General features: G+C 43.1%; 1 protein-coding gene across 1 annotated transcript in view; it reads right to left on the minus strand.

The window, feature by feature from the left end:
• Positions 1-26,462, minus strand: part of ENPP6 (ectonucleotide pyrophosphatase/phosphodiesterase 6) — a 335,439-nt gene that overhangs the window by 64,910 nt on the left and 244,067 nt on the right. The window contains exon 5 of the mRNA XM_086962479.1: positions 24,971-25,150. Coding sequence (XP_086818605.1) covers positions 24,971-25,150 — 180 coding nt within the window. The remainder of the gene's footprint in view (positions 1-24,970; positions 25,151-26,462) is intronic.

The raw sequence follows: 26,462 nt of genomic DNA on the forward strand, positions 1-26,462 counted from the left end.
ATCTAATTGGACTACAATCTGGCCACAGACAAAATCCTCTTCGGGGAATCTCTGCTTCCACACACATTACATTAGAACTGGTCTTGGTTTTGCAAACAAGAGAAAGATGGTCCTTTTTTTCTCATTCAGAACAAATAACATTCAAAGCAGGGCATTTCTGGTTATTAGCTAGGTGGCCAATTTTGTCACACCTGTAGCATTTCCAAACAGGCATGATTTTTATTTTTACTGACATTATAAGGCCAAAGATGGCTGCCGCCATGAGTCACGCAGCGTGAAATGCGTGCTGCCGTAGGCTAAGATGTGCATTCCAGACGTGGCACGTAAGGGATGGCGCAGGTGTTGGAAGTGAAGAAAGAGCTCCTTGAAGGCTGAGGAGACAAACCAGAAGGCAGAATTCGAAGCGTGCTCAAAGCTTCTTTGGCACGTGGTGGGGAAGTGAGGTAGGATGTGTTATTCTCAGTGTAGATTTGAAAGACAACAATGGGGCCTGTAAACACGCAGTCTTGATCCAAAAGACAGCACTGTGGCCTGTGAACGCAACCAACACCTTAATAGCCGAAGTAGGTGCGAGCAACTAAATTAGAGAAAAGTGAAATCACAGCCCTCAAAACACAAAGTGAAATCACAAATTGAAATGCTGAAATACCAGCACACATGTTGCTTCGTACATGCCACTAGTCTTAAGATACTGACACAGTAAATGGAGCTTTTAAGTAAGAGTCAGAAGAACAATACAACCCGGAGGACGAGCCAGAGTCGACCATCCAACACCACCGGCATCTAACACCAGAGGGGCACAAAGAGGTGAAAAGTGAGGCAATAGCCCCCAGTCCCATGGTGTGTGACGATAGCTCCCAGTCCCTGGAATTTTTAGCTTAAACAGATGCAGGGTCTTGGCAAAAGGTAACATGTGGGACAAAGGCACAGTACCTCAGGTAGGAGTGTCCATTCACTACCTATGGAAATTGAAGGTTTAAAATTGTAATTGAGGCTTGTTGGGTTCTTCTTTCCTTTCAGCTGCCGACTACGCCAGTGTAAGATCCTTGCAACAGATGAAGAAAGGATCACGCAGGAGGAAGGTAGTGGAGTAGAAATTCAAGTTTATTTCAGGGTAAGAAGAAACCCATCCAGGTCCCAGCTAATCACAGGTAACAGCTCTAACACATTTGAATCAACACATTCTATCACCTGGGATACCAGGACCTCACATGGAATCGAATATAACCACGGCACCATAACATCAGAAGTAAGACATGCTTCAGATGCCACAATAACATCAGAAGGTGCTTCCTAGTAGGTAGGCATACTTAGAATCGGAATACTTTTAGTGCGAATGTACACCACAGGAAAATATCATACTTTTTGGTGCAAAGAGAAGTTACTATTGGCTTTGAATTATTGTAATCTGAAAACAAAGTTTAGCTACTCAAAGGCGACAAAAGAAGGATAGAAAATTGAAAGAAAAAGAACATTGGTGAAATAAAGTATTCGGCTCCAGCCCTGGCTGAAGTGGGCTGACCGGTTGCCTCAGTGCTATACGATATGGTTGGCGGGAGCAAACGTTGACTCACAGTTGAACAAACCAATGAATGAAGAGGCCTTTGCATTATTTTTATTTATGTTTTTTTTAATTACACAAGGCTGTTAATGCAGATAGAGCTGTCCAGACCTAAAAATACATACAATTAAATAAATGTACCGGTTGGGCATGGAATTTCGTTAAGGATACCAGTTCCTATCCTTCACTTGACCAACAATACTCATAAAATTGCACTTGCTACCCCTGCTATGGGTTAGGAAAACAGAAAGTAAACGGGGTTACAAGAGCCTTGTTTCTTCTGCAGTTTCCATCTCTTGCCCTTAGCTTACTCTGTAGCAAACAAGGGAACCCTGAGAGGCTAGTGGGGGAAAGCATCATCACTGTGCTATCATCATTGATCAAAGATTGAATTGAATCTCTCCTCTAGAGTCCAGGCCAGGGTTTCAACGGGCGTTTGTGCAGCTTTGCGCGCCACGGGGCACTTTGGTATTATAGAAGGGGGCGCAGACGCTTGTGCGTCCCCTTCTATAATACCAATATTGCTGGCGCACTTAATGTGCCAGTGCTACCTTCAGAGGGTGTGCCCTCATTTGCATAGGGGCGTGCCCAATGCAAATGAACGAATTACTTTGACTGAGCACACGCCATATTACAGACATGGGCGCAGAGTCATAGAAGCCCGCTGGAGGCACACCGACAGTGCACCATTTAAAGGGTGGCCCACTGTCATTGTGCCCCCTGAGAGCAGCCCTCTGCAGGAGGTAACAGGGGTACCATGGACCCCCCAGACATCCTCTGGCAGACAGGTGCAGTCACTGACTGCACCCCCCTGCAAGGGGATCTCTCAACCCCTTTGACAGTGCAGGAAGCCTCCTGCACTGTGAAAACACGGAGCCGCTGCTCCGTGTCTTCACATGAATGCGCTGCCCCTAGGGAAGCGCGAGTTCGCGGATACCCTGGGGGCAGCGCATTCACCATAATAGAGCGCATTATCATTGTTTGTGCCTGGTGCACCTTTTGAAATGTGTGGCGTGGCACAAACAATGAAAATGTGTAATACGGCCCCAGGAGCATAGAAGCCACGGTGAATCTAAAAAGAATTAAGAGTTCAAAAGGCGGCCTGGAAGTAGAGTTTTGTGTCAATCAAAGGTTCCTCAAAATAGCAAAAGGGCCTACATATCAGGGATGCCTGGCTGCCAACAGGTCCCATTCACTGCATATACCCCCAACTCCACCATCTGCTTGGAGGAAACTAAAGCAAATTGATAATAAAACAGGCTGTAAGGAGAAGGGAACATCTAAATAAGACACAGATGAGAGATAGACTCATTACAGCGACAAATAGATAAAAGCAAGGACTGTGCATCCTCCCACCGTCGCCCTTCTGCACCTCATGCGTCCCCCTGCAACCACATTAGGTATTTGTCTTATTTATGCATAACAAGCGTTCACACATTTTTATATTTTGTTTCTTTGTTGTACTATAATCGAAAGGTTGTGTTGCCATGATTCTGAAACCGGCCGGCTGTGTTTCGCAAGGATGATTCCGTTGAGCAGCAACAATTATTTATGTATATGAAGGAAGCAATGAGCTCCCACCTGAGCTCTCCACCAAACATTTTCATTCACCAATAAAACTGAAAATAGTTTCACAGATACTCGCCGTTGTCAAGTCTGCTTCAGACAAAGCACTCTCGGCCGGAATCAACAATAACCTCCCCCGTAAACTTCAAAACATCCAAATCACCTCTGCCAGACTAATCCTCAACCTGCCACGACACTGCCACATCATCCAGCATCTGCACACACTACACTGGCTCCCCATCGAGGCAAGAATCACCTTCAAGATTCTCACCCGCGCACACAAAGCCCTCCATAACAGCGGGCCAGCATACCTGAATAGCCGACTCACATTCCACGTACCACAAAGGACCCTACGATCAGCCCGGCTCTCCCATGCCGTGGTGACTCGCACCAGGAAGTCCAGATGAGGATGCCACTCCTTCTCCTTCCTCACGGCCAGAGCCTGGGACGCCCTCCCTCTCCACCTCAGACAGACGACATCACTCCCCAACTTCATGAGGGACCTCAAGACATGGCACTTTGATAGACCTCCTCCTTGATGGACAAAACTTTGCAACTCCCCTGGCCCCCTCCCAGCGCTTTGATACCCTTACGGGTGAGTATCGCGCTCAACAAACCCATGATTGATTCATTCATTCATACATACATGATGAAGAAATTTCTTTTGTGGACCCCTCCTCAAACCCGGCTGGAAACACTCACTCACACTATATGTGAGAACAATTTCAGTGGCAACTGGACCATGCGCACTGCACAGATTCTCACACTCCAAGGTAAAAACACAGTTTGCCATTTGGGCGCTCTATCACCTCTCACAAAGATATTTTACTGGGTATTTGAAACATTCTACAGCCATCTTTCGCTTCTCTGCGTGCCTAAAGTAGTAGAATATGGTGGTGTTAATATTGCCATAGGGTATACACCTGTTACAACGCAACTTTTACAACTACCTACCATTACAACGCAACTTTTACAACGCATACCATTACAACGCATTGCGCTGGGGGGCGCTCTAGGATAGGGAATAAGTTTAATTTACTTTCCAACACCTTCCCTAGTGTCCACGGGGACTGGAGTTGGAATAGTAAATTATACTTACCACTATCCAGCACCTCTAAGCGCTAGGCGTTGTAATGGTATGCGTTGTAATGGTCGCTTTGTAATGGTAGGTAGTTGTAATGGTATGCGTTGTAACGTCATACATCCTTGCCATAGCCATGATCTTATGTAAAGAATGTGTGGGTCTTTGTACAAACACAGTCACAGTTTGACATGCTTTCAGTAATTTAGCACTGAACGTGGCCATTTATGCACTTCCTGGATGTCACTTCCTGTGATGTTATTTTATGTGAAGTCATCCATCCAAAAGCCACATTGTTACTTTCTTACATTCTACGAATTTCAGTGGATTTGACTGAATTGACCTCTGTGAAGTCGCAGTAGTTTATGCAGCTCCAATTTCACGCCCACTGCTCAATTTCCGTAACCTTTTTAAGATACTAGAGGTGATATCCTGACCTGTAAAAAAAATTCAATCTACTGACTACTTGACAGAACAACCAATAGGTAAAGAAATACTAAACTCTCTTACCTGCTCATGCTTGCCTTCCGCTGGCCATAGGTTCACAACAGGTCCCCAGTTTTGATAGCACGCCTAAAGATGGACAAATTGTCCAGAGCTCAAATGTGCACCGGGAGAGAATTCCATAGCCCAGCGGCAAGCACTCGGAAAGAGTGGCCACCCATCCTGCTAAGTTTAAAACGGGGGCAGACCGCGAGATGAAGAGCCTCCGATCTCAAAAACCTCAAAGGGACATACGGGGTGAGCAAGTTAGCAAGTGCAGGCGGCGAGGAGAACTTCATAATTTTAAAGGCCAAACAAAGCGCCTTAAACTTGATTCTTTGCCTAACCGGCAGCCAATGAAGGGCAGAAATAGTGCTGGAAACCGAACAGTGCCTGGAAAGACCAACAATGGCCCGCACCGCAGCATTCTGTACCCTTTGTAGCCTAGATGCCTCAGCCTGGTTTATCCCCAGCATCAGTGCGCTACCGTAGTCCAGCCGAGAAAGAACTGAGGCTTGGACCACGAGCTGCCGGGGGGGGGGTCAAAAAACCTGAGAATTGGCCTTAATCCTCGCAGGATTCCGTAGCAGGTGGCAGCACCCTTCTTCGTATGACCTGTGAAGGCAAGTGCCGGATCCAACCATACCCCTAAGTTCTTTACTTCGGAAGCAGGTACGGGAGTGACGCCCAATTCTGGGGGCCACCACTGATCTCCCCAGAGCTCCGCATGTTTCCCCAAGACCATGACTTCGGTTTTTTTGGCATTCAGTTGTAAACAATTGGTTTTTGACCAATTTGCCACTGCCACAAGTCCCGCTCGGAATCTGGGGGCATCCACTTCAGGGTCTCCACTCAGTGTCACCGCCAGCTGCGTATCGTCTGCATATGAGGTCATCGTCAGGCCCCACTGTTTGACGATCGCCGCTAGCGGTTTCACGTAGAGGTTGAATAAGGTCGGGCTCAACGAGGAGCCCTGTGGGACCCCCAGGTTCAACGGATGGATGGTGGACTGGCAGGGTGGTATAGCCACCTTAAAGAAACGGTCAGAGAGGAATGAGCGGAACCACTGAAGAGCCGTCCCTGCTACTCCAGCTTCCTCTAGGCGCTGAATCAGAATACGGTGAGACACCGTATCGAATGCGGCGCTCAGATCTAATAAAAAGAGCGCCGCCGTCCGCCCAGAGTCAAGCACCAGACGCAGATGCTCGGTCATGTAGAGCAAAGCGGTCTCGGTGCTGTGTCCCGGCCGAAAGCCATTCTGACTCGGGTCTAATATGAGGTTGTGAGCAAGATGTTCAGTCAAGATGGAATTGACATGAGCCTCGGTGACTTCTCGCCATCCAGGGAAGAAGAGATATGGGGCGATAGTTCTCGGGCAGGAGCGGGTCTGCATTTGCCTTCTTTAAAATTGGGGTAACTACCGCCTGCTTCCATGCGGGAGGAACCATTCCAGTAGACAACGACAAGTTGATCAAGGTAAGTATCGGAACCCGACACAGGGGGGAAAGCATCTTAATTTGGGCTGGCTTCAGCGGATCCAGAGGGGAGCCTAATTTAATCTTGAGGCTCAGCTTGTCAAAAGCCTCCATAGATAAATCAGGCAAGGAAGTCAAAGTCTCATAGCCCGAGAAGTTCGGGCCAGCTAGCTCTGGATCAGGCAGAGACAGGTCAAATCCTCGGTAGATAACCTGCACTTTCTCCAAAAAGAAGGAAGCTAAACTCTCACAATGAGAGTCGGTGCAGATTTCTGCCGAGGTGGCTCTTTTATTCATAAGGTCTTTAAGGACCTTGAAAATTAATTTATTGGGGTTGGTACTGGTTTGGAATTCCTGGGCATAGAATGCGGCCCGAGTTCTGCAGATTGCCCTATGATAGGTCTTCAATTTGGCAAAATAGGAGGATTTCAGGCTGAGGTCATAGGACTACCTCCATTCCCTCTCAGCTTTCCGGCAGATTTTTTTAAGCTCGGCAAGAGAGTCGTTATACCACGGGCTGGGTACCTTGGAATGACATTTCGACCAGCGCATAGGTATAAGGGAATCAAGGGCATCCGAAATCCATTTGCAAAACAGGTCGTATCCTCGTTCCACATCCAAAAAAGGGCTCAGGGGTTTCTGCTCCAGTAACCTATAAAACTCCTCAAGTTTGAGCTTGTGCCAGTGTCTTTTAAGAATCAGCCTATCCACCGGTTTGAATGGCTTATTATCAATGGGACCGAAGACTTCCACCAGTAGGTGGTCGGTCAGCCAACCGGGATCGGGTTAGACACCTTCATCCTCTCCAAAGTGGAGAAGAAGGGATCAAGAATGTGTCCCCCAATATGAGTGGGAAGTGTTATAAGTTGAACAAGTTGCAGTGCTTCAAGATCTGCAAGCAAAGTGTCTATGGCTGTAGATGACATGCGGTCAAACTGAATGTTAAGGTCGCCAGTGATGTTAAAGTTTGCACAGCTAGGTGCTAGAGAACTTACCATCTCGGCAAGGGCGGTCTTAAAGACTGTATCATTGCCTGGGGGGCGGTAGATAAGAATACCGCTCAGCGTAAAATGATGACCAAAGGACACTTTAAAAAGGGCGCTCTCGCAGGCTGGCAACCCAAGGGCTTTCCATTCCGCGGGGAAGCACGATTTTACCGCTATAGCGATGCCACCTCCTCTCGTAGCACGATTTAATGTGAAAACCGTATATTCCGGAGGGAAGGTAAGATTGAGAATAGCGGCATCTGAGTCCTGGAGCCAGGTTTCGGTGAGGAGAAGTAAATCAGGGGAGTCCTTTTCAATGAGGTCATATATATGCTGGTGATGTTTGACCAATGACCTCACGTTCAGGTTCCAGATCCGAAGTACAGGGGTCGCGATGTTATTGCGCGTGACCGGATCACTCCCTTCCAAAGTACGAATCCTAACCGGTCTGTCTAGGGACCAGCCCCTACAGCCACATACAAACGGGCCAGATAAGGGGTCCACCGGGTCGCATGACCCAACATCGACCCTATTCCTAAAGGACAACAGTTCAGCCCGAGTATAGCTGAATGTGGGTGGAGCCGGCATGATGGTAATCAGAGCTCTACTGTCTCTATGCTAGAGGTAAAGTGAATCTCAGGCCACCTGGAGAATAAATCTAGGAGCACCAGGATGAATACCTGTTGACCGTTAGAATAAATAGGCCAAAGTATATCCAAAGCCACTTCCTTCCAGGGTCCACGGGGAAGTTCCCTGATTACCATGGGCTGGACTCTTACCAGCTTAGAGTTTTCACTCGTAGCACACACTATGCAGTCCCTTACGACTCTCTCAACATATAAATCCAAACCCGGCCACCAATAAGAGGACCGGAGCTGCTCCTTTGTTTTGGACATTCCAGAATGAGATTTGTGGGCCAGATCAATTAAGAGTTTGCGAAGTTTGAGCGGGGGAACAAGTGTTGTTCCACACAGTAAAACCCCATCACAAACAGCCAACTCATCCTTTAAGCCTCAAAACTAATCTCAATATCATACTCCTGAAGGACTATAACCAACTTGGCTATTCTGCTTGAGACTAGGTTTATCCCCTTTTCTGTTTAGATTTCACAGAGTAGCTTATGATCAGTCGTCACCAAAAACCTGGCCCCCCCACAGAATTGTTTTCAGCTTCTTGATGGCCCAAAACACTGCCAAGGCCTCCCTTTTAATGACGGAGTAACAAGACTCAGTGTCCTTAAGCCCTCAAAGACAAACATGATTGTTCTCATACTCACTTTACCTTCTTGTTGAAGGATGGCTCCCTAACCTTTGAGACTGGTGTCTGTTGTAATGATGGACGTGTTAGAAGGGTTTTAGAAGGGTCAAAACTTTTATGCTTGTGGGCATCAGTGAGCTTTCTCCTGAGAGAAACAAACTTGTGGCCACACTCTTCATTCCACTTGAATCCAACACCTGTCCTCAAGAGCACCCTCATGTTGATACTGACCTTAGTAAAATTTTCAACAAACTTATTATAATATTCAACCATTCCAAAGAGTTTCATGAGTTCTTCACTACAAGAGGGAGGATACATCCCGGATATGGTATCTAGCAGATTAGACTTAGGCGCAACTTCTTCACCTGACACAGTAGTGGATGGAGGATGTACCAAACAGAGTTCTCAAGTCTACCCAAAACAACATTAAGACAGTCTTCGTGTTCTTTATGATCTTTCCAAACAGAAGAATGTCGTCCTGGTAGACACAGACTCCTTTACAGACTTTGAGTATCTTCTCCATGGCACGCTGAAAAACAGACGCCACAGACACAAGGCCAAACGGCATCTTTACAAATGTGAATGTGCCAAATGGAGTTATGAACGCTGTGTAGTCCTTCAAAGCCTCAGCCAGCTCCATCTGGTGATAGGCTGAAGCCAAGTCAATAGTGCTGAAACACCTTAGCTCCCCCTAGCAAAGACCAACAATTCGGGAGTGGGTAACGATCAACTATTACACATTTGTTTAGTTGTCTCAAGTCCACACAAAGGTGGAGGGACCCATTGGCCATGTGAGCTGCGACCACCAGGGCCAACCAATCAGTCCCTTTGACCTCTTCAATTATTCCACCTAGCTTTAATTTGTCCAATTCTTTTCTCATTTCTTCCCTCACAGCCAAAGGTACACTTCTCACTTTGCAGCTAGAGGGTTGTGAGTCAAGACGCAAACGTATTTCAAGTTTGAACCCTTTAAGACAACCAAGTTCATCCTTAAACACGTTGAGGAAACTCTTCTTAATTTGAGTTTCAATAATACGATCAGGGTTTTCATAAATGGCATTGACTTCTTTTTTTAATTTGATGGGACACGTGCTACCTGGGTCAAGCATGACGCCCAAATCCCCTTGGTGGAACCAGCTGATTATACTGTTCCCTTTCTCCGTCACATAAATCTTGCCAGAGGTTTAACAGCCTGTGTACTCAATGAGTCCTGTGAAGTAAACAGATAGTGGAATGGGCTCCCCACCACAGGCCAAAGGATTTATATCGGGTTTAAGAAGTGAAGTCTTGTAGGCCCGTTTGTTTTTGTAAAATACCCTTGAAACTTTGGTGATTTTAGCACCTGAGTCAAAGAGAACACTAGTGGATTCACCTTCCACCTGAATGGTATCGACCAGTCAAGACTTGTCCTGCATGCCAGAATCTACTTGGACTATAATCTGGTCACAGACAAAATCCTCTTTGGGGAATCTCTGCTTCCACACACATAACATTAGAACTGGTCTTGGTTTGGCAAACAATAGAAAGATGGTCCTTTTTTTCTCATTCAGAACAAATAACATTCAAAGCAGGGCATTTCTGGTTATTAGCTTGGTGGCCAATTTTGTCACACCTGTAGCATTTCCAAACAGGCATGATTTTTATTTTTACTGACATTATAAGGCCAAAGATGGCTGCCGCCATGAGTCACGCAGCGTGAAATGCGTGCTGCCGTATGCTAAGATGTGCATTCCAGACGTGACACGTAAGGGATGGCGCAGGTGTTCGAAGTGAGGAAAGAGCTCCTTGAAGGCTGAGGAGCCAAACCAGAAGGCAGAATTGGAAGCGTGCTCAAAGCTTCTTTGGCACGCAGTGGGGAAGTGAGGTAGGATGTGTTATTCTCAGTGTAGATTTGAAAGACAACAATGGGGCCTGTAAACACGCAGTCTTGATCCAAAAGACAGCACTGTGGCCTGTGAACGCAACCAACACCTTAATAGCCGAAGTAGGTGCGAGCAACAAAATTAGAGAAAAGTGAAATCACAGCCCTCAAAACACAAAGTGAAAGCACAACTTGAAATGCTGAAATGTCAGTACACATGTTGCTTCGTACATGCCACTAGTCTTAAGATACTGACACAGTAAATGGAGCTTTTAAGTAAGAGTCAGAAGAACAATACAACCCGGAGGACGAGCCAGAGTCGACCATCCAACACCACCGGCATCTATCACCAGAGGGGCACAAAGAGGTGAAAAGCGAGGCAATAGCCCCCAGTCCCATGGTGTGTGACGATAGCGCCCAGTCTCTGAGATTTTTGGCTTAAACCGATGCAGGGTCTTGGCAAAAGGTAACATGTGGGACAAAGGCACAGTACCTCAGGTAGGAGTGTCCATTCACTACCTGTGGAAATTGAAGGTTTAAAATTGTAATTGAGGCTTGTTGGGTTCTTCTTTCCTTTCAGCTGCCGACTACGCCAGTGTAAGATCCTTGCAACAGATGAAGAAAGGATCACGCAGGAGGAAGGTAGTGGAGTAGAAATTCAAGTTTATTTCAGGGTAAGAAGAAACCCATCCAGGTCCCAGCTAATCACAGGTAACAGCTCTAACACATTTGAATCAACACATTCTATCACCTGGGATACCAGGACCTCACATGGAATCAAATATAACCATGGCACCATAACATCAGAAGTAAGACATGCTTCAGATGCCACAATAACATCAGAAGGTGCTTCCTAGTAGGTATCGAAAAACAGGAGAGAGTTTTCCCGAATCAACCCAGAAAGGACTGGGAAATAGTGACGTCAAAAAAAGGGGGGTTTCCTTTCTGTGGTTATTGAATAAAGTTTGTACAATAAATCAGACCAATAGAGTGAGACCACTGTTGCAGGACAGATTTTTTCAATATCCTCAAAAACTCATACCTTTAGACCAAAAGATGTATCAAAAGTTGTCACATTTATTTAAAAAAGAAGAAAAAGCAAACATTGATATTCAAAAATTCAGACAGTTTCATGTAAACAGCAAAATACATACATATACTTATTCTTCCTAATGTTACAATATAAAATATTTAAAAATAAACAAAGTTGTCGACGCGTTTCGGTGCTTATTCGGATCGAACACCTTCCTCAGGACTTATGGTTAAAAACTTCATAAATTTTCAAAGCATTTTCAGTTTGCTATGCCAGTCTTGATCCTGGAGTGTAATATTTCTTTGGTTTATATGTTCACATCTGCTAGATCATCTGGAGGATTTTGTATTCATGTGCAGAGTTTGAACTATTGGGTGGAGACTTCTCCGCGCGCCTTTCTTTGTATATATATAGGTCGCCTTGAAGTCTGACTCTGGAGACCGGGGAGACCAGGCTGGATCGCGTGCAAGGACTGTAATCAAGGTGCAAAGCACGCTTGAACCAACCAGAAATTGGAACCAACCTATAAGAAGGTTCCAGAATACTTCAAGGCGACCTATATATATACAAAGAAAGGCGCGCGGAGAAGTCTCCACCCAATAGTTCAAACTCTGCACATGAATACAAAATCCTCCAGATGATCTAGCAGATGTGAACATATAAACCAAAGAAATATTACACTCCAGGATCAAGACTGGCATAGCAAACTGAAAATGCTTTGAAAATGTATGAAGTTTTTAACCATAAGTCCTGAGGAAGGTGTTCGATCCGAATAAGCACCGAAACGCGTCGACAACTTTGTTTATTTTTAAATATTTTATATTGTAACATTAGGAAGAATAAGTATATGTATGTATTTTGCTGTTTACATGAAACTGTCTGAATTTTTGAATATCAATGTTTGCTTTTTCTTCTTTTTTAAATAAATGTGACAACTTTTGATACATCTTTTGGTCTAAAGGTATGAGTTTTTGAGGATATTGAAAAAATCTGTCCTGCAACAGTGGTCTCACTCTATTGGTCTGATTTATTGTACAAACTTTATTCAATAACCACAGAAAGGAAACCCCCCTTTTTTTGGCTTCCTAGTAGGTAGGCATACTTAGAATCGGAATACTTTTAGTGCGAATGTACACCACAGAAAAATATCATACTTTTTGGTGCAAAGAGAAGTTACTGTTGGCTTTGAATTATTGTAATCTGAAAACAAAGTTTAGATACTCAAAGGCGACAAAAGAAGGATAGAAAATTGAAAGAAAAAGAACATTGGTGAAATAAAGTATTCGGCTCCAGCCCTGGCTGAAGTGGGCTGACCGGTTGCCTCAGTGCTATATGATATGGTTGGCGGGAGCAAACGTTGGCTCACAGTTGAACAAACCAATGAATGAAGAGGCCTATGCATTATTTTTATTTATGATTTTCTTAATTACACAAGGCTGTTGATGCAGATAGAGCTGGCCAGACCTAAAAATAAATACAATTAAATAAATGTACCGGTTGGGCATTGAATTTTGTTAAGGATACCAGTTCCTATCCTTCGCTTGACCCACAATACTCCTAAAATTGCACTTGCTCCCCCTGCTATGGGTCAGGAAAACAGAAAGTAAACGGGATTACAAGAGCCTTGTTTCTTCTGCAGTTTCCATCTCTTGCCCTTAGCTTTCTCTGCAGCAAACAAGGGAACCCTGAGGGGCTAGTGGGGGAAAGCATCATTACTGTGCTATCATCATTGATCAAAGATTGAATTGAATCTCTCCTCTAGAGTCCAGGCCAGGGGTTCAAAGGGCGTTTGTGCAGCTTTGCGCGCCTCCAGGGAACTTTGGTATTATAGAAGGGGACGCAGACGCTTGTGCGTCCCCTTCTATAATACCAATATTGCTGGCACACTTAATGCACCATATGAACAATAAAGAGTTTGCTAACCCCCACGTGAATAATTATGAAAAACATTTTTGGGGAAAAACACAAACAAAGAAATTATCTTCTGCTTGTGCAGGTATTTTATTTAAACCTGTTTCAATTTTTTACCAAGTTTCTTTTTATGTTTTCATGGAAGAGAAAGGTACTTATGAACCACATTTATACATATATACAACTATTATACAACAAACATATATACAAATATAAACAGTTATTAAACAATCTTCTTTTTCAAGAGCTACGTTTTCACAAATGTTGACTCTTTGTGAAATATTTCTCACTTATAATTACCACAAAATGAAACAAGAAAAGGCAACCAAATTATTATAAGAAAGATCAAATATCAATTTTGAGGAAAAGATCAAAGCAATTGATAATGCGATTAACAATAAATTCCTGTTCACTTTCTTTGAGTGCCTGCTGACGCGTTTCGAATCTGTAGTTAAGTGACAGATTCTCATCAGGGCTCTTTCATTGGGGCTAATCTGAATGGAGAATGCAAAAGAAGATCATTCAGTAGCTAGATCAGAATAAGAGTAACTTATTCGCCCCTTTGTAAAAGATTGATGTCACAAAGCCTGTTACCTTAAGCTATGGGCAACGCGGTCCCGCGGGTCCAATACATGTGACGAAGCTAATGACTTCCTGGGTCCTTTTACTGTGACTGTGGACCTGGTGTACGAAATGAGGAATATTTACTATTTACATCACTGACCAATCAGAGGACAGTCTGTTTAACAGACAGAAAAGCAAAAAAGTCCATACCTAAAATGGTGAAGGCAGAGTTGGTTTTTTTTTTCTTTTTTTATATTGAAGTTGTTGGAAGAATCCTCCGCACTCATACGGGGACTCCAAAATCCTGTAAGGTATGAAGAATAGCGCTTATGAAAGCCCATTCTTTGTTTTTATTTTCTACTCGACAATGTTCGCAGCAAAGCCAGACATACCTGCGCTGTTTTCTTTTACTGCAGGGAGCGTGTTCCGATCTTCTCAGATCTCGCACGCCTCTGTTGTTTTAATTCCGCCGCGTGGGACCGTGATTCAGCGTCCTCCGCGGTGTTGGGGACAGCGTTTCAAATCGCGCTGTACACCTACAAAGAGGTATTACGGTTTTAGTTGGGAGCTGAAATGTGGGTTTGAAACAAAGTGGTCTCTCCCCTCTTCACTCACCTTCCTCTCAATGTGAGTTCCTCTCATTATGAACCATCCACCAATACGGAGGCCACGGATTGGCTCTTCCACTATATTAAGCCACCGCTAAGCATTATGGTACCTGTAGTTTACGGGTCGTTTGAGGAGATTCCAAGTGCTTCACAGCCTCGAAATCTCAGACAGCGAGTTCAAGCCTGTTTGGGCGCTGTTGAATATTAAAATCAAATATGCCTCCTTTCTAAGCAACACTTGTTCTATATTAATGCCGGGTTTCATTTGGTTCATACTGTACAAGACAGTCCACTGGAATTCATTATCCGCATGATTTTTCTCAATGAAGTGTTGTACCAGGGGCGCAGTTTGAACTTTATTTTTGAGACGTGATCGATGTTGTGTCATGCGTGCATTCACTTGTTGGGTCGTTTTCCCTATGTACACTTTTAGAAAGGGACAAACAATGGCGTATACAACATTTTTGGTCCTGTAGTTCGAGAAGGCAGAGTGTGGCCAGCTAAGGTTTGCGTGTTGGAAGGTGTTGCCCTCAATGGTGGAATCACATGCCACACAATTCCCACATCTGTGGTGGCCTCCAATGGGTTTTAAACCCCATTGTGATAACAAGTCACTTTTGGGTTTGTTTAGCCTTATGTCTGCACGGACAATCTGTTGTCCAATGCTTTGATTTTTCTTGTACGCAAAAATCGGGCGTGGAAAGGGTACTTCAAGTTCTTCAAGAAGATGCCAATGTTTGAGCACCATTTGTCTTATGTTATGTGTTTCTGCGCAGAAGGTAGTGACACACACCAGATTCTCTAGGTCTCGCTTTGCTTTAGTTTCAAAGAGACACTCTCTAGGGGTATAGCGTGCTCTTTTGTATGAATGTTTTAGTACTGGGATAGCCCCTTTGGCACATTTCCTCACAGAAGATCTGTCCATGTTGGTCGAAGTGTTTTATTTCTGAGCAATTTCTTCTAATGCGAAGAAGTTGTCCATATGGGACATTTGCCCTTAGATTCCTTGGATGTGAACTCCTGTAGTGGAGGATGGCGTTTTTATCGGTTGCTTTCTTATGTAAGGAGGAACTCAGTCTGCCGTCCGTATTTGATATTTCGACATCCAAAAATGTCATTTTCAGATTGCTTGAGTCTACAGAGAACTTAATGTCCTTATGTCTAGCATTGAGCCAATTGTGGAAGTCTATCAATTCGGTGTGGCTCCCCTGCCACAGGAGCCACACGTCATCGATATACCTGTACCACTGAATGATGTGGTGTTGAAAGGGATTGTTTTCTTCCACGTATTTTTTCTCGTACTCGGCCATAAACAGTACTGCCATCTCAGGCCACATTTCAGCTCCCAACTAAAACCGTAATACCTCTTTGTAGGTGTACAGCGCGATTTGAAACGCTGTCCCCAACACCGCGGAGGACGCTGAATCACGGTCCCACGCGGCAGAATTAAAACAACAGAGGCGTGCGAGATCTGAGAAGATCGGAACACGCTCCCTGCAGTAAAAGAAAACAGCGCAGGTATGTCTGGCTTTGCTGCGAACATTGTCGAGTAGAAAATAAAAACAAAGAATGGGCTTTCATAAGCGCTATTCTTCATACCTTACAGGATTTTGGAGTCCCCGTATGAGTGCGGAGGATTCTTCCAACAACTTCAATATAAAAAAAGAAAAAAAAAACCAACGCTGCCTTCACCATTATAGGTATGGACTTTTTTGCTTTTCTGTCTGTTAAACAGACTGTCCTCTGATTGGTCAGTGATGTAAATAGTAAATATTCCTCATTTCGTACACCAGGTCCACAGTCACAGTAAAAGGACCCAGGAAGTCATTAGCTTCGTCACATGTATTGGACCCGCGGGACCGCGTTGTCCATAGCTTAAGGTAACAGGCTTTGTGACATCAATCTTTTACAAAGGGGCGAATAAGTTACTCTTATTCTGATCTAGCTACTGAATGATCTTCTTTTGCATTCTCCATTCAGATTACCCCCAATGAAAGAGCCCTAATGAGAATCTGTCACTCAACTACAGATTCGAAACGCGTCGGCAGGCACTCAAAGAAAGTGAACAGGAATTTATTGTTAATCGCATTATCAATTGCTTTGATCTTTTCCTCAAAATTGATATTTGATCTTTCTTATAATAATTTGGTTGCCTTTTCTTGTTTCATTTTGTGGTAATTATAAGTGACAAAAGAACCTCTGGTGGAAAACTCCACTAGTTTACCAAGCGCACTACTGGGTATTAAAGTATAACCATAGTAACAATTGAAACCTTGTTGATTTAATTAATCAAAAATGGAGAAAACAAGATTGCTTCTTCAAAAACTATATATTTTTATGATCATTTGCATGTAAATCTCATTTGTTCCGACAAGTCAGTCAGACATTTTGACAATTGCTAAGCATTTTTTACAGAAAAAACTAAATAGCAACAAAGTAAAGTTGACACAATAATTGTTCTGCTGAGCAAAACTCTGATACATTAGAAATCACAGTTGAGAAGTAGGCCCAATGCATTTCGGGAAGATTCCCTTCTTCAGGGGCACTGCAAAAATATAAAACAATGTGTAAGTGTTTTGAAATTACAGTCTGTGTATATCAACTTAAAATACATTCAACTACTGTTTTGATGCGGGGGCAGTTCATGAGGTCCAACTTATGATTCACATCTTGACAGCTATACAACAATTGCATTTGTGGACGTCCTATCCAGGTCAAAAAATCACGAATACAAGTAATGGTGATTGGGTTGAAAATTGTTGATTGGGTTAAGACACTCTTATCCAAAGATTTTTAAAATAACTGATACTGACAGCACATTGTGTTGTATTCAAGTGTAGGGAGGCACCAGGTTCAGCATCGTGCTAAATAAAAGATGTTGCAATACTTTAAACGGTAACTCTTGTACTCACATTTCAACTGTTTAGAATCTCATTGTTATGGGACGGTACTTCAGCCTCTTGAAAGCCTCTAATTCGATTCTTAGAACTAAGGGCATAAACAACAACATATGTGTCTGTGAACCACTTCTGTTCAATCGACCTCACTGACCAAACCGACCATTATATTCAAGCAACCTCTACTTACTTAGTATGATTACGAGCGCTGGCCAATAACTAACTGGTCTCTACGTGGGTGGTGTGTGCTCAATTGAGGATAGACACATTTTCAAGCAGGATGACTGGGCCATGAATTTAGCTTTTTATATCAGATTCATAGATGATATTTTCCTAGTCTGGAAAAGCTCACAGGCTCTACTAGAACAGCTGATTGGTGAACTTAACAATAAGCATGAAAGGATTAAATTCACCCATGAGATTAGCCAACAACATATTCACTATTTGGACGTTCAGATAACTCAAAGAGAGAACAAATTGGAAACATCAGTGTACACAAAACCGACTGATAGAAACAACTTATTGTTGTACTCAAGCTTTCATCCGCCTTCATTGAAAAACAATTTGCCGTACTCGCAATTGCTCAGAGTGAAGCGGATAACTTCCAATCAAGCTGATTTACAAGAAGCTTTGCAACAACAGTTAGAGAGATTCAAGCAAAGAGGTTACCCTACAGAAGTTTTGGCAACAGCTCTGAGTAAAACTGAAACTAAACCCCGTGAAGAGTTACTTAGCAGCAAACTAAAAGAAACGACAAGCAGACATGTGTTCGTGTCCAAATATTCATCGAAATCACCAGCAATTAAACACATCATAAAATCCAGATGGGAATTGTTAAGACAAGAGCCTGATTTTAAGGGACTATTCGATGAAGAACCTTTGTTCGCGTACACAAGAAGTAAGAATCTTAAAGAAATACTGAAAGCAACAGCTTCAGAAAATCAACCTTTGTTCAATGGAATGCGTAAATGTTACAATTGTGTTCATTGCAATAATGTAATAACAGGGAATACCATCTACCACCCACAATCGGGGAAAAGCATTTCATTAAAATACAACGGAGACTGCAATAGTTCGAATGTTGTCTATACCATCAGATGCCCATGTGGTTTGCTTTACGTTGGGAAAACTTCAAGAAAAATCAAAATACGCATTTCCGAACATAAAAGCACATTCAGAACTAAGTCTACTAAGTCCTACTTTGCAACACATTGGTTAGAACATCAACACACCAATGCACAGCTTAGGTTCACCATTCTTGAAATTGTTTCAGCAAAACAAGACCACAATCATTCAAGACACTTAGCACAGAGAGAGGCCTGGTGGACTAAGTTTCTCCAGACTTTGGTCCCTAGCGGACTTAATGATAGGATTGAACTGCAATGTTTTTTATAGTTGTGTGATCTTCATAGGATGTTGTCTGTTAAACTTATCAATTTTGGCGAAGAACATCTTATACCTGGCTCAAATGAATATCTGTTTTCATGATGGTATTACAACTTGATTGTTCTTGTCAGATATACACCACTGTAAACAATGTTTATTTATTATGAGGTACTAGCAGTGTTTGATTGGGTTTACGCACAGTAATAATTCATATATCGCTTGGATAACAATTTTTTAACACATGATTGTTGAATTATGTCCAACGCTATCATGTCATTATATATGTTTTTGGGTCAAGTAAAACACTTATCAACAAGTTGCCCATATTGTATATTGATTATGGATTCTTATCCATGTCCAATTGTATTTATCAATTCTTACAGATACTTTTTTCAGTAATGGTCAGAAATTATGACACATGTACTACACTCCGTTCACTACTCATATTCAGCAGTGTTGGTTGACAGAAATTACATAATACATACAACGGTGACCAGGTTTAATACACTCCGTTTTTCATCATCTTGTATAGTGACTCTATTTACAAAAGTCCACGGAGATGCACATTAGTGATTACGCATAGCGGTAGTAACAGTTAGGTCACTCTCGATTTTTACTTCTCTAAGATGGCCGACGCGTGTTTTTTGGTCCTACTACTCTGTCCACTCGGTAGCAACAGTTAGGTCGCCCTCGATTTTTACTTCTCTAAGATGGCCGACGCGTGTTTTTTGGTCCTACTACTCTGTCTATAATGGTCTCGCGGGCGCGGGATAGAGGAGGATACAATGTAGTCCCATTTGGATGTTAGTCGATAACGGGTATAAATAAGTCTCCCACATTTTTCACAATCTTCCGTGGTGGAGTGAGCTACACGAACGGCCAGAATCTCCGCAGTGAGAGGTGAGTTGATGCAAGCTGTAGTAGTTACGTTAGCGGCTCGTTGAGACTTGAAAAGTGTTGAAAATAGATACGCTTGTTTTTTTAGACTCGAGGTGAAAGGTGCGCCCATTTTTGGTGAGGATGTATTCTCCATAGGTGATTGTTATCACGTTAGGAGTTTAGCACAATAATGTAACTAGCAAAATCACGCAGTGTTGAAACGTACGGTTTTATGCTTTGAGTTAAGCATTTAATGACATATTCAGCATTACTACGCTGTTAAGGAGATACAACATCAAAAGGGTTTGCGGGCAAGCAGTTATCAGGTGTTTTGAAACAATGTGGCTACCCTTAAAGTTTTGGTTAATAGAACACGATTTCGTCAGTGGGCTAAAACGGGCAGGGTAGTTTATTGAGTTAACCATGTGTTAAGAACAAGATCATAAATCTCAGTCAGAACCACTGTGTCTTTATTTATCCAGCAGTTTTTGACGTTTTTAAACTATTCAGGGTAAGGATTTGTTACATTGTTTCATTTATTGTACCACAGTTAAAGATAGCATTGAGAATCATGTTGCTGCAGTGATTCCTCGTCCAAGTGAAGAAGACGCCAAACGCACATAGGTCTGATCCCATTGAGCACACACCACCCACGTAGAGACCAGTTAGTTATTGGCCAGCGCTCGTAATCATACTAAGTAAGTAGAGGTTGCTTGAATATAATGGTCGGTTTGGTCAGTGAGGTCGATTGAACAGAAGTGGTTCACAGACACATATGTTGTTGTTTATGCCCTTAGTTCTAAGAATCGAATTAGAGGCTTTCAAGAGGCTGAAGTACCGTCCCATAACAATGAGATTCTAAACAGTTGAAATGTGAGTACAAGAGTTACCGTTTAAAGAATTGCAACATCTTTTATTTAGCACGTTGCTGAACCTGGTGCCTCCCTACACTTGAATACAACACAATGTGCTGTCAGTATCAGTTATTTTAAAAATCTTTGGATAAGAGTGTCTTAACCCAATCAACAATTTTCAACCCAATCACCATTACTTGTATTCGTGATTTTTTGACCTGGATAGGACGTCCACAAATGCAATTGTTGTATAGCTGTCAAGATGTGAATCATAAGTTGGACCTCATGAACTGCCCCCGCATCAAAACAGTAGTTGAATGTATTTTAAGTTGATATACACAGACTGTAATTTCAAAACACTTACACATTGTTTTATATTTTTGCAGTGCCCCTGAAGAAGGGAATCTTCCCGAAATGCATTGGGCCTACTTCTCAACTGTGATTTCTAATGTATCAGAGTTTTGCTCAGCAGAACAATTATTGTGTCAACTTTACTTTGTTGCTATTTAGTTTTTTCTGTAAAAAATGCTTAGCAATTGTCAAAATGTCTGACTGACTTGTCGGAACAAATGAGATTTACATGCAAATGATCATAAAAATATATAGTTTTTGAAGAAGCAATCTTGTTTTCTCCATTTTTGATTAATTAAATCAACAAGGTTTCAATTGTTACTATGGTTATACTTTAATACCCAGTAGTGCGCTTGGTAAACTAGTGGAGTTTTCCACCAGAGGTTCTTTTGTTACTTTCAGGTTGGCTACCTTTCAACCAAGAAGCACACTAACATTTCCTTAACATTGTATGAATTTGAGTAAAAATGCACTAAATAAGGGAGTGCGCAGATAAGAAAATTCTTTTCGTAATTATAAGTGAGAAATATTTCACAAAGAGTCAACATTTGTGAAAACGTAGCTCTTGAAAAAGAAGATTGTTTAATAACTGTTTATATTTGTATATATGTTTGTTGTATAATAGTTGTATATATGTATAAATGTGGTTCATAAGTACCTTTCTCTTCCATGAAAACATAAAAAGAAACTTGGTAAAAAATTGAAACAGGTTTAAATAAAATACCTGCACAAGCAGAAGATAATTTCTTTGTTTGTGTTTTTCCCCCAAAATTTTTTTCATAATTATTCACGTGGGGGTTAGCAAACTCTTTATTGTTCATATTTCACTGGTCCAGCTTCCCCTGCATCCCAGGACTAAACTCCTTTTCTTTACAAACACTTAATGCACCAGCGCTACCTTCAGAGGGTGTTCCCTCATTTACATAGGGGTGTGCCATATGCAAATGAGGGAATTCCTTTGACTGAGCACACGCCATATTACAGACATGGGCGCAGAGTCATAGAAGCCCGCTGGAGGAACACTGACAGTGCGCCATTTAAAGGGTGGCCCACTGTGAGTGTGCCCCCTGAGAGCAGCCCTCTGCAGGAGGTAACAGGGGTATCATGGACCCCCCAGACATCCTCGTGCAGGCAGGTACAGTCACTGACTGCACCCGCCTGCAAGGGGATCTCTCAACCCCTTTGACAGTGCAGGCAGAAGCCTCCTGCACTGTGAAAACACGGAGCCGCTGCTCCGTGTCTTCACAAGAATGCGCTGCCCCTATTTATTTATTTATTTAATGATATTTATAGAGCGCGTGCAAATACCCGTAGGCGTCTCGGCGCTGGTATGCAATGCTGTGTATCCCTGATCAGCAGATTGGTATCTGGGTTTACTGGTTGAATAACCACGTCTTCAGTTTCTTTCTGAACTGGAGGAGCGTGGAACTTATTTTAATGTGGTTCGGTAAGGAGTTCCAGATTTTAGGGGCTGCGATAGAAAAGCGGCGATCACCCCATGAGACTGTTCTACTTCGTTGAACCACAAGTTGGTTCAGTGAGGAGGACCGAAGTGTTCTAGACGGGTTATAAGGAATTAGTAGTTTTTTGAGGAAGCGCGGTCCTTGATCTTGCAGGGTCTTATAAACTATGCATAATGCTTTGAATTTAGCCCTATTTTGAATGGTTAGCCAGTGGTAATCTTTCAGGGTGTCCGAGATGGGAGTAAACTTGGGTTTTTTGGATAGCACGCGTGCCGCTGCGTTCTGCACAGTCTGAAGCTTTTTCGTGACTCTGCTTTGTGCATTAAGCAGAAGACCGTTGCAGTAGTCCAACGATGTCAGGACCAAGGAGGTGACTAACGTCTTGGCTGCTGAATCTGGTAAGTAAGGAATGATCTTTTTTATTACTTTGAGCTTAAAATGGGCGTTAGCTGCCACCTTGTTTGCATGGGCCATGAAACATAGCTTGTCATCAAATGTCACTCCTAGGTTTCTAACCTTAGCGGTGGGGGTAGGAGGGACACCAAGAACCGATGGCCACCAAGCTGCCGACCAGGCTGGCTGAAGGTTACCAAAGATGACCACTTCCGTTTTATCGGAATTGAGCTTCAGGCAATTTCTTGCCATCCACTCACCGATAGCAATCATCCCCCTTTGGAATCTTTCTGCTACCTCCTGTCCATCGCCCTTTATGGCCAAGACCAGCTGGGTGTCGTCAGCGTATGAGGTGAGGCTCATCCCGTGTGCTTTGATGACACTAGCAAGGTCCGACACATAGATATTAAATAGTGTCGGGCTGAGCGCGAGTTCGCGGCTACCCTGGGGGCAGCGCATTCACCATAATAGAAGGCGTTATCATTGTTTGTGCCTGGTGCACCTTTTGAAAGGTGTGGCGTGGCACAAACAATGATAATGTGTAATACAGCCCCAGGAGCATCCAAGCCACTGTGTATCTAAAAAGAATTAAGAGTTCAAAAGGCGGCCTGGAAGTAGAGTTTTGTGTTAATCAGAGGTTCCTCAAAATGGCAAAAGGGCCTACATATCAGGGATGCCTGGCTACAAACAGGTCCCGTTCACTGCATATACCCCCAACTCCACCATCTGCTTGGAGGAAAATAAAGCAAACTGATAATAAAACAGGCTGTAAGAAGAAGGGAACATCTAAATAAGACACAGATGAGAGATAGACTCATTACAGCGACAAATAGATAAAAGCAAGGACTGTGCATCCTCCCACAGTCGCCCTTCTGCAGCTTATGCGTCCCCCTGTAACCACATTATGTATTTGTCTTATTTATGCATAACAAGCGTTCACACATTTTTATATTTTGTGTCTTTGTAGTACAATAATCGAAAGGTTGTGTTGCCATGATTCTGAAACCGGACGGCTGTGTTTCGCAAGGATGATTCCGTTGAGTAGCAAAAATTATTTATGTATATGAAGGAAGCAATGAGCTCCCACCTTAGCTCTCCACCAAACATTTTCATTCACCAATAAACTGAAAATAGTTTAAAATATACTCGACGTTGTAAAGTCTGCTTCAGAGAAAGCACTCTACGCTGGAATCAACAATAACCTCCCCCGCAAACTTCAAAACATCCAAAACACCGCCGCCAGACTATTCCTCAACCTGCCACGACACTGCCACATCACCCAGCACCTGCGCACATTACACTGGCTCCCCATCGAGGCAAGAATCCCCTTCAAGATTCTCACCCACGCTCACAAAGCCCTCCACAACAGCGGGCCAGCATACCTGAATAGCCGACTCACATTCCACGCACCACAAAGGACCCTACGATCAGCCCAGCTCTCCCATGCCGTGGTGGCTCGCACCGGGAAGTCCAGATGGGGATGCCACTCATTCTCCTTCCTCATGGCCAGAGCCTGGGACGCCCTCCCTCTCCACCTCAGACAGACGACATCACTCCCCAACTTCACCGGGGACCTCAAGACATGGCACTTTGATAGACCTCCTCCTTGATGGACAAAACTCTGCACCTCCCCCCGCCCCCTCCCAGCGCCTTGATACCCTTACGGGTGAGTATCGCGCTCAACAAACCCATGATTGATTGATTCATTCATACATACATGATGAAGAAATTTCTTTTGTGGACCCCTCCCCAAACCCGGCTGGAAACACTCACTCACACTATATGTGAGAACAATTTCAATGGCAACTGGACCATGCGCACTGCACAGATTCTCACACTCCAAGGTAAAAACACAGTTTGCCATTTGGGCGCTCTATCACCTCTCACAAAGATATTTTACTGGGTATTTGAAACATTCTACAGCCATCTTTCGCTTCTCTGCGTGCCTAAAGTAGTAGAATATGGTGGTGTTAATATAGCCATAGCCATGATGTTATGTAAAGAATGTGTGGGTCTTTGTAAAAACACAGTCACAGTTTGACATGCTTTCAGTAATTTAGCACTGAACGTGGCCATTTATGCACTTCCTGGATGTCACTTCCTGTGATGTTATTTTATGTGAAGTCATCCATCCAAAAGCCACATTGTTACTTTCTTACATCCTACGAATTTCAGTGGATTTGACTGAATTGACCTCTGTGAAGTCGCAGTAGTTTATGCAGCTCCAATTTCACGCCCACTGCTCAATTTCCGTAACCTTTTTAAGATACTAGAGTTGATATCCAGACCTGTAAAAAAAATGCAATCTACTGACTACTTGACAGAACAACCAATAGGTAAAGAAATACTAAACTCTCTTACCTGCTCATGCTTGCCTTCCGCTGGCCATAGGTTCACAACAGGTCCCCTGTCCTTCATCATCACAATATCACTGAAGTTGATGTAATTCTGGAGCTCTATGACCTTGTCCATCCAGGACAGCTCTGTCATCCCATGATCAGAGAAGAGGATGACATTCAGGTCATTCTGAAGACCCTTGTCCTGTAACAAGACACAATAATGACAGCGCTTGACTCGCATTCTCTGATTGACTGAAGCAGATGGCTAGCTACAAGAGCACACACAATTCCGACTCAATCTAGCCTGATTTTAAGACATATCAGGCCCTATTACACATTGGAAGGCAGAGTAAAGTTGGGTAGTAACCTCATCACCTCTTGGCTTTACTCGCCTGCCCATAATGCAATCGAAATGAAGACCAAGGGTACACTTTATTTACAGAAATAATCTGCTAACGGAACGCTCCAGCCATCATCACCAGTACAGTAGGGAGGCAGATGGAGCGCATTGATGGTGCGTCATGAATATCAGACCTATCCCCTGCCTCTGATTGGGTGGATAAAGGAGAACAGCCAGGGGGCACAATAGGAACAAATGAGAAGGGGTTTAGTCCTCCATACATCCCTGGCGAGGAGGATAATCTATTCAGGGGAGCAAACACATTCACTTAACTGGAAAGTCATATTTATCCTTTTTTTACTGAAAGTATGAGGGTACTTTACATAAGCGCAATAATATTACAGCGATCAATGGAAAAAACACATTGAAAAACAGTGGATACTCAGATGTATGCTACGGAATACAAGCACAACAGGGGAATACATTAAATGATATGCAGGATATGTCATATCTGGAAAAGGTGTAGCAGAGGGTAAATAATCTAGCTCAATAAGATAGGAAGCATTGGTTCAGGAAGAGGAAGAAGTGGAACTACTGAAGCAGTCAGTGAACATTTTTTTTATTTTTTTTATTTGAAAAGTTTCATATAGCGCTGGCTAGACCCGGAGGTGTCAGAGCGCTTTACATGAGATAGGACATAGTTTCAGAACATGGTTACATAGTTACATCAGTTGTTGAAGCGTTGCATAACATGGAAAGGTAAACAGTATAACATAGTTACATGAGTTATTAAATCATAGCATAACATAGAACAGGCATTGGCATAGCCAATAGGTCTTGTGTTTAGCCATGCAACAGTTGATGTTGTTGCACCAAGGATATTGTGCTGGGTAACTAAACACTTATAAGGACCAAAGGTGAGACCTATTGGCTATGCCAAGGAAAGCTAAACCCCCACTGTACACTCATCACACATATGGCTATTCATTCTATGCCGAAATGGAACATAAACTTCTGTAACCCAAGGAGAGTCTGGAACGTAAGGGGGCAACCAGGATAGTTCAAGTTAGACAGCATAGAGTATGTGCACCAAATTGCACGGCTGATTCCGGTCCAAGAGAGTTTGTGTGGAAAGTATCCCAATAAATATTTAAATGAAAGAAACAGAAAGACA

The sequence above is a fragment of the Lissotriton vulgaris genome, chromosome 3_1, assembly GCF_964263255.1.
Source record: "Lissotriton vulgaris chromosome 3_1, aLisVul1.2, whole genome shotgun sequence".
In the NCBI taxonomy this organism is placed as follows: Eukaryota; Metazoa; Chordata; class Amphibia; order Caudata; family Salamandridae; genus Lissotriton; species Lissotriton vulgaris.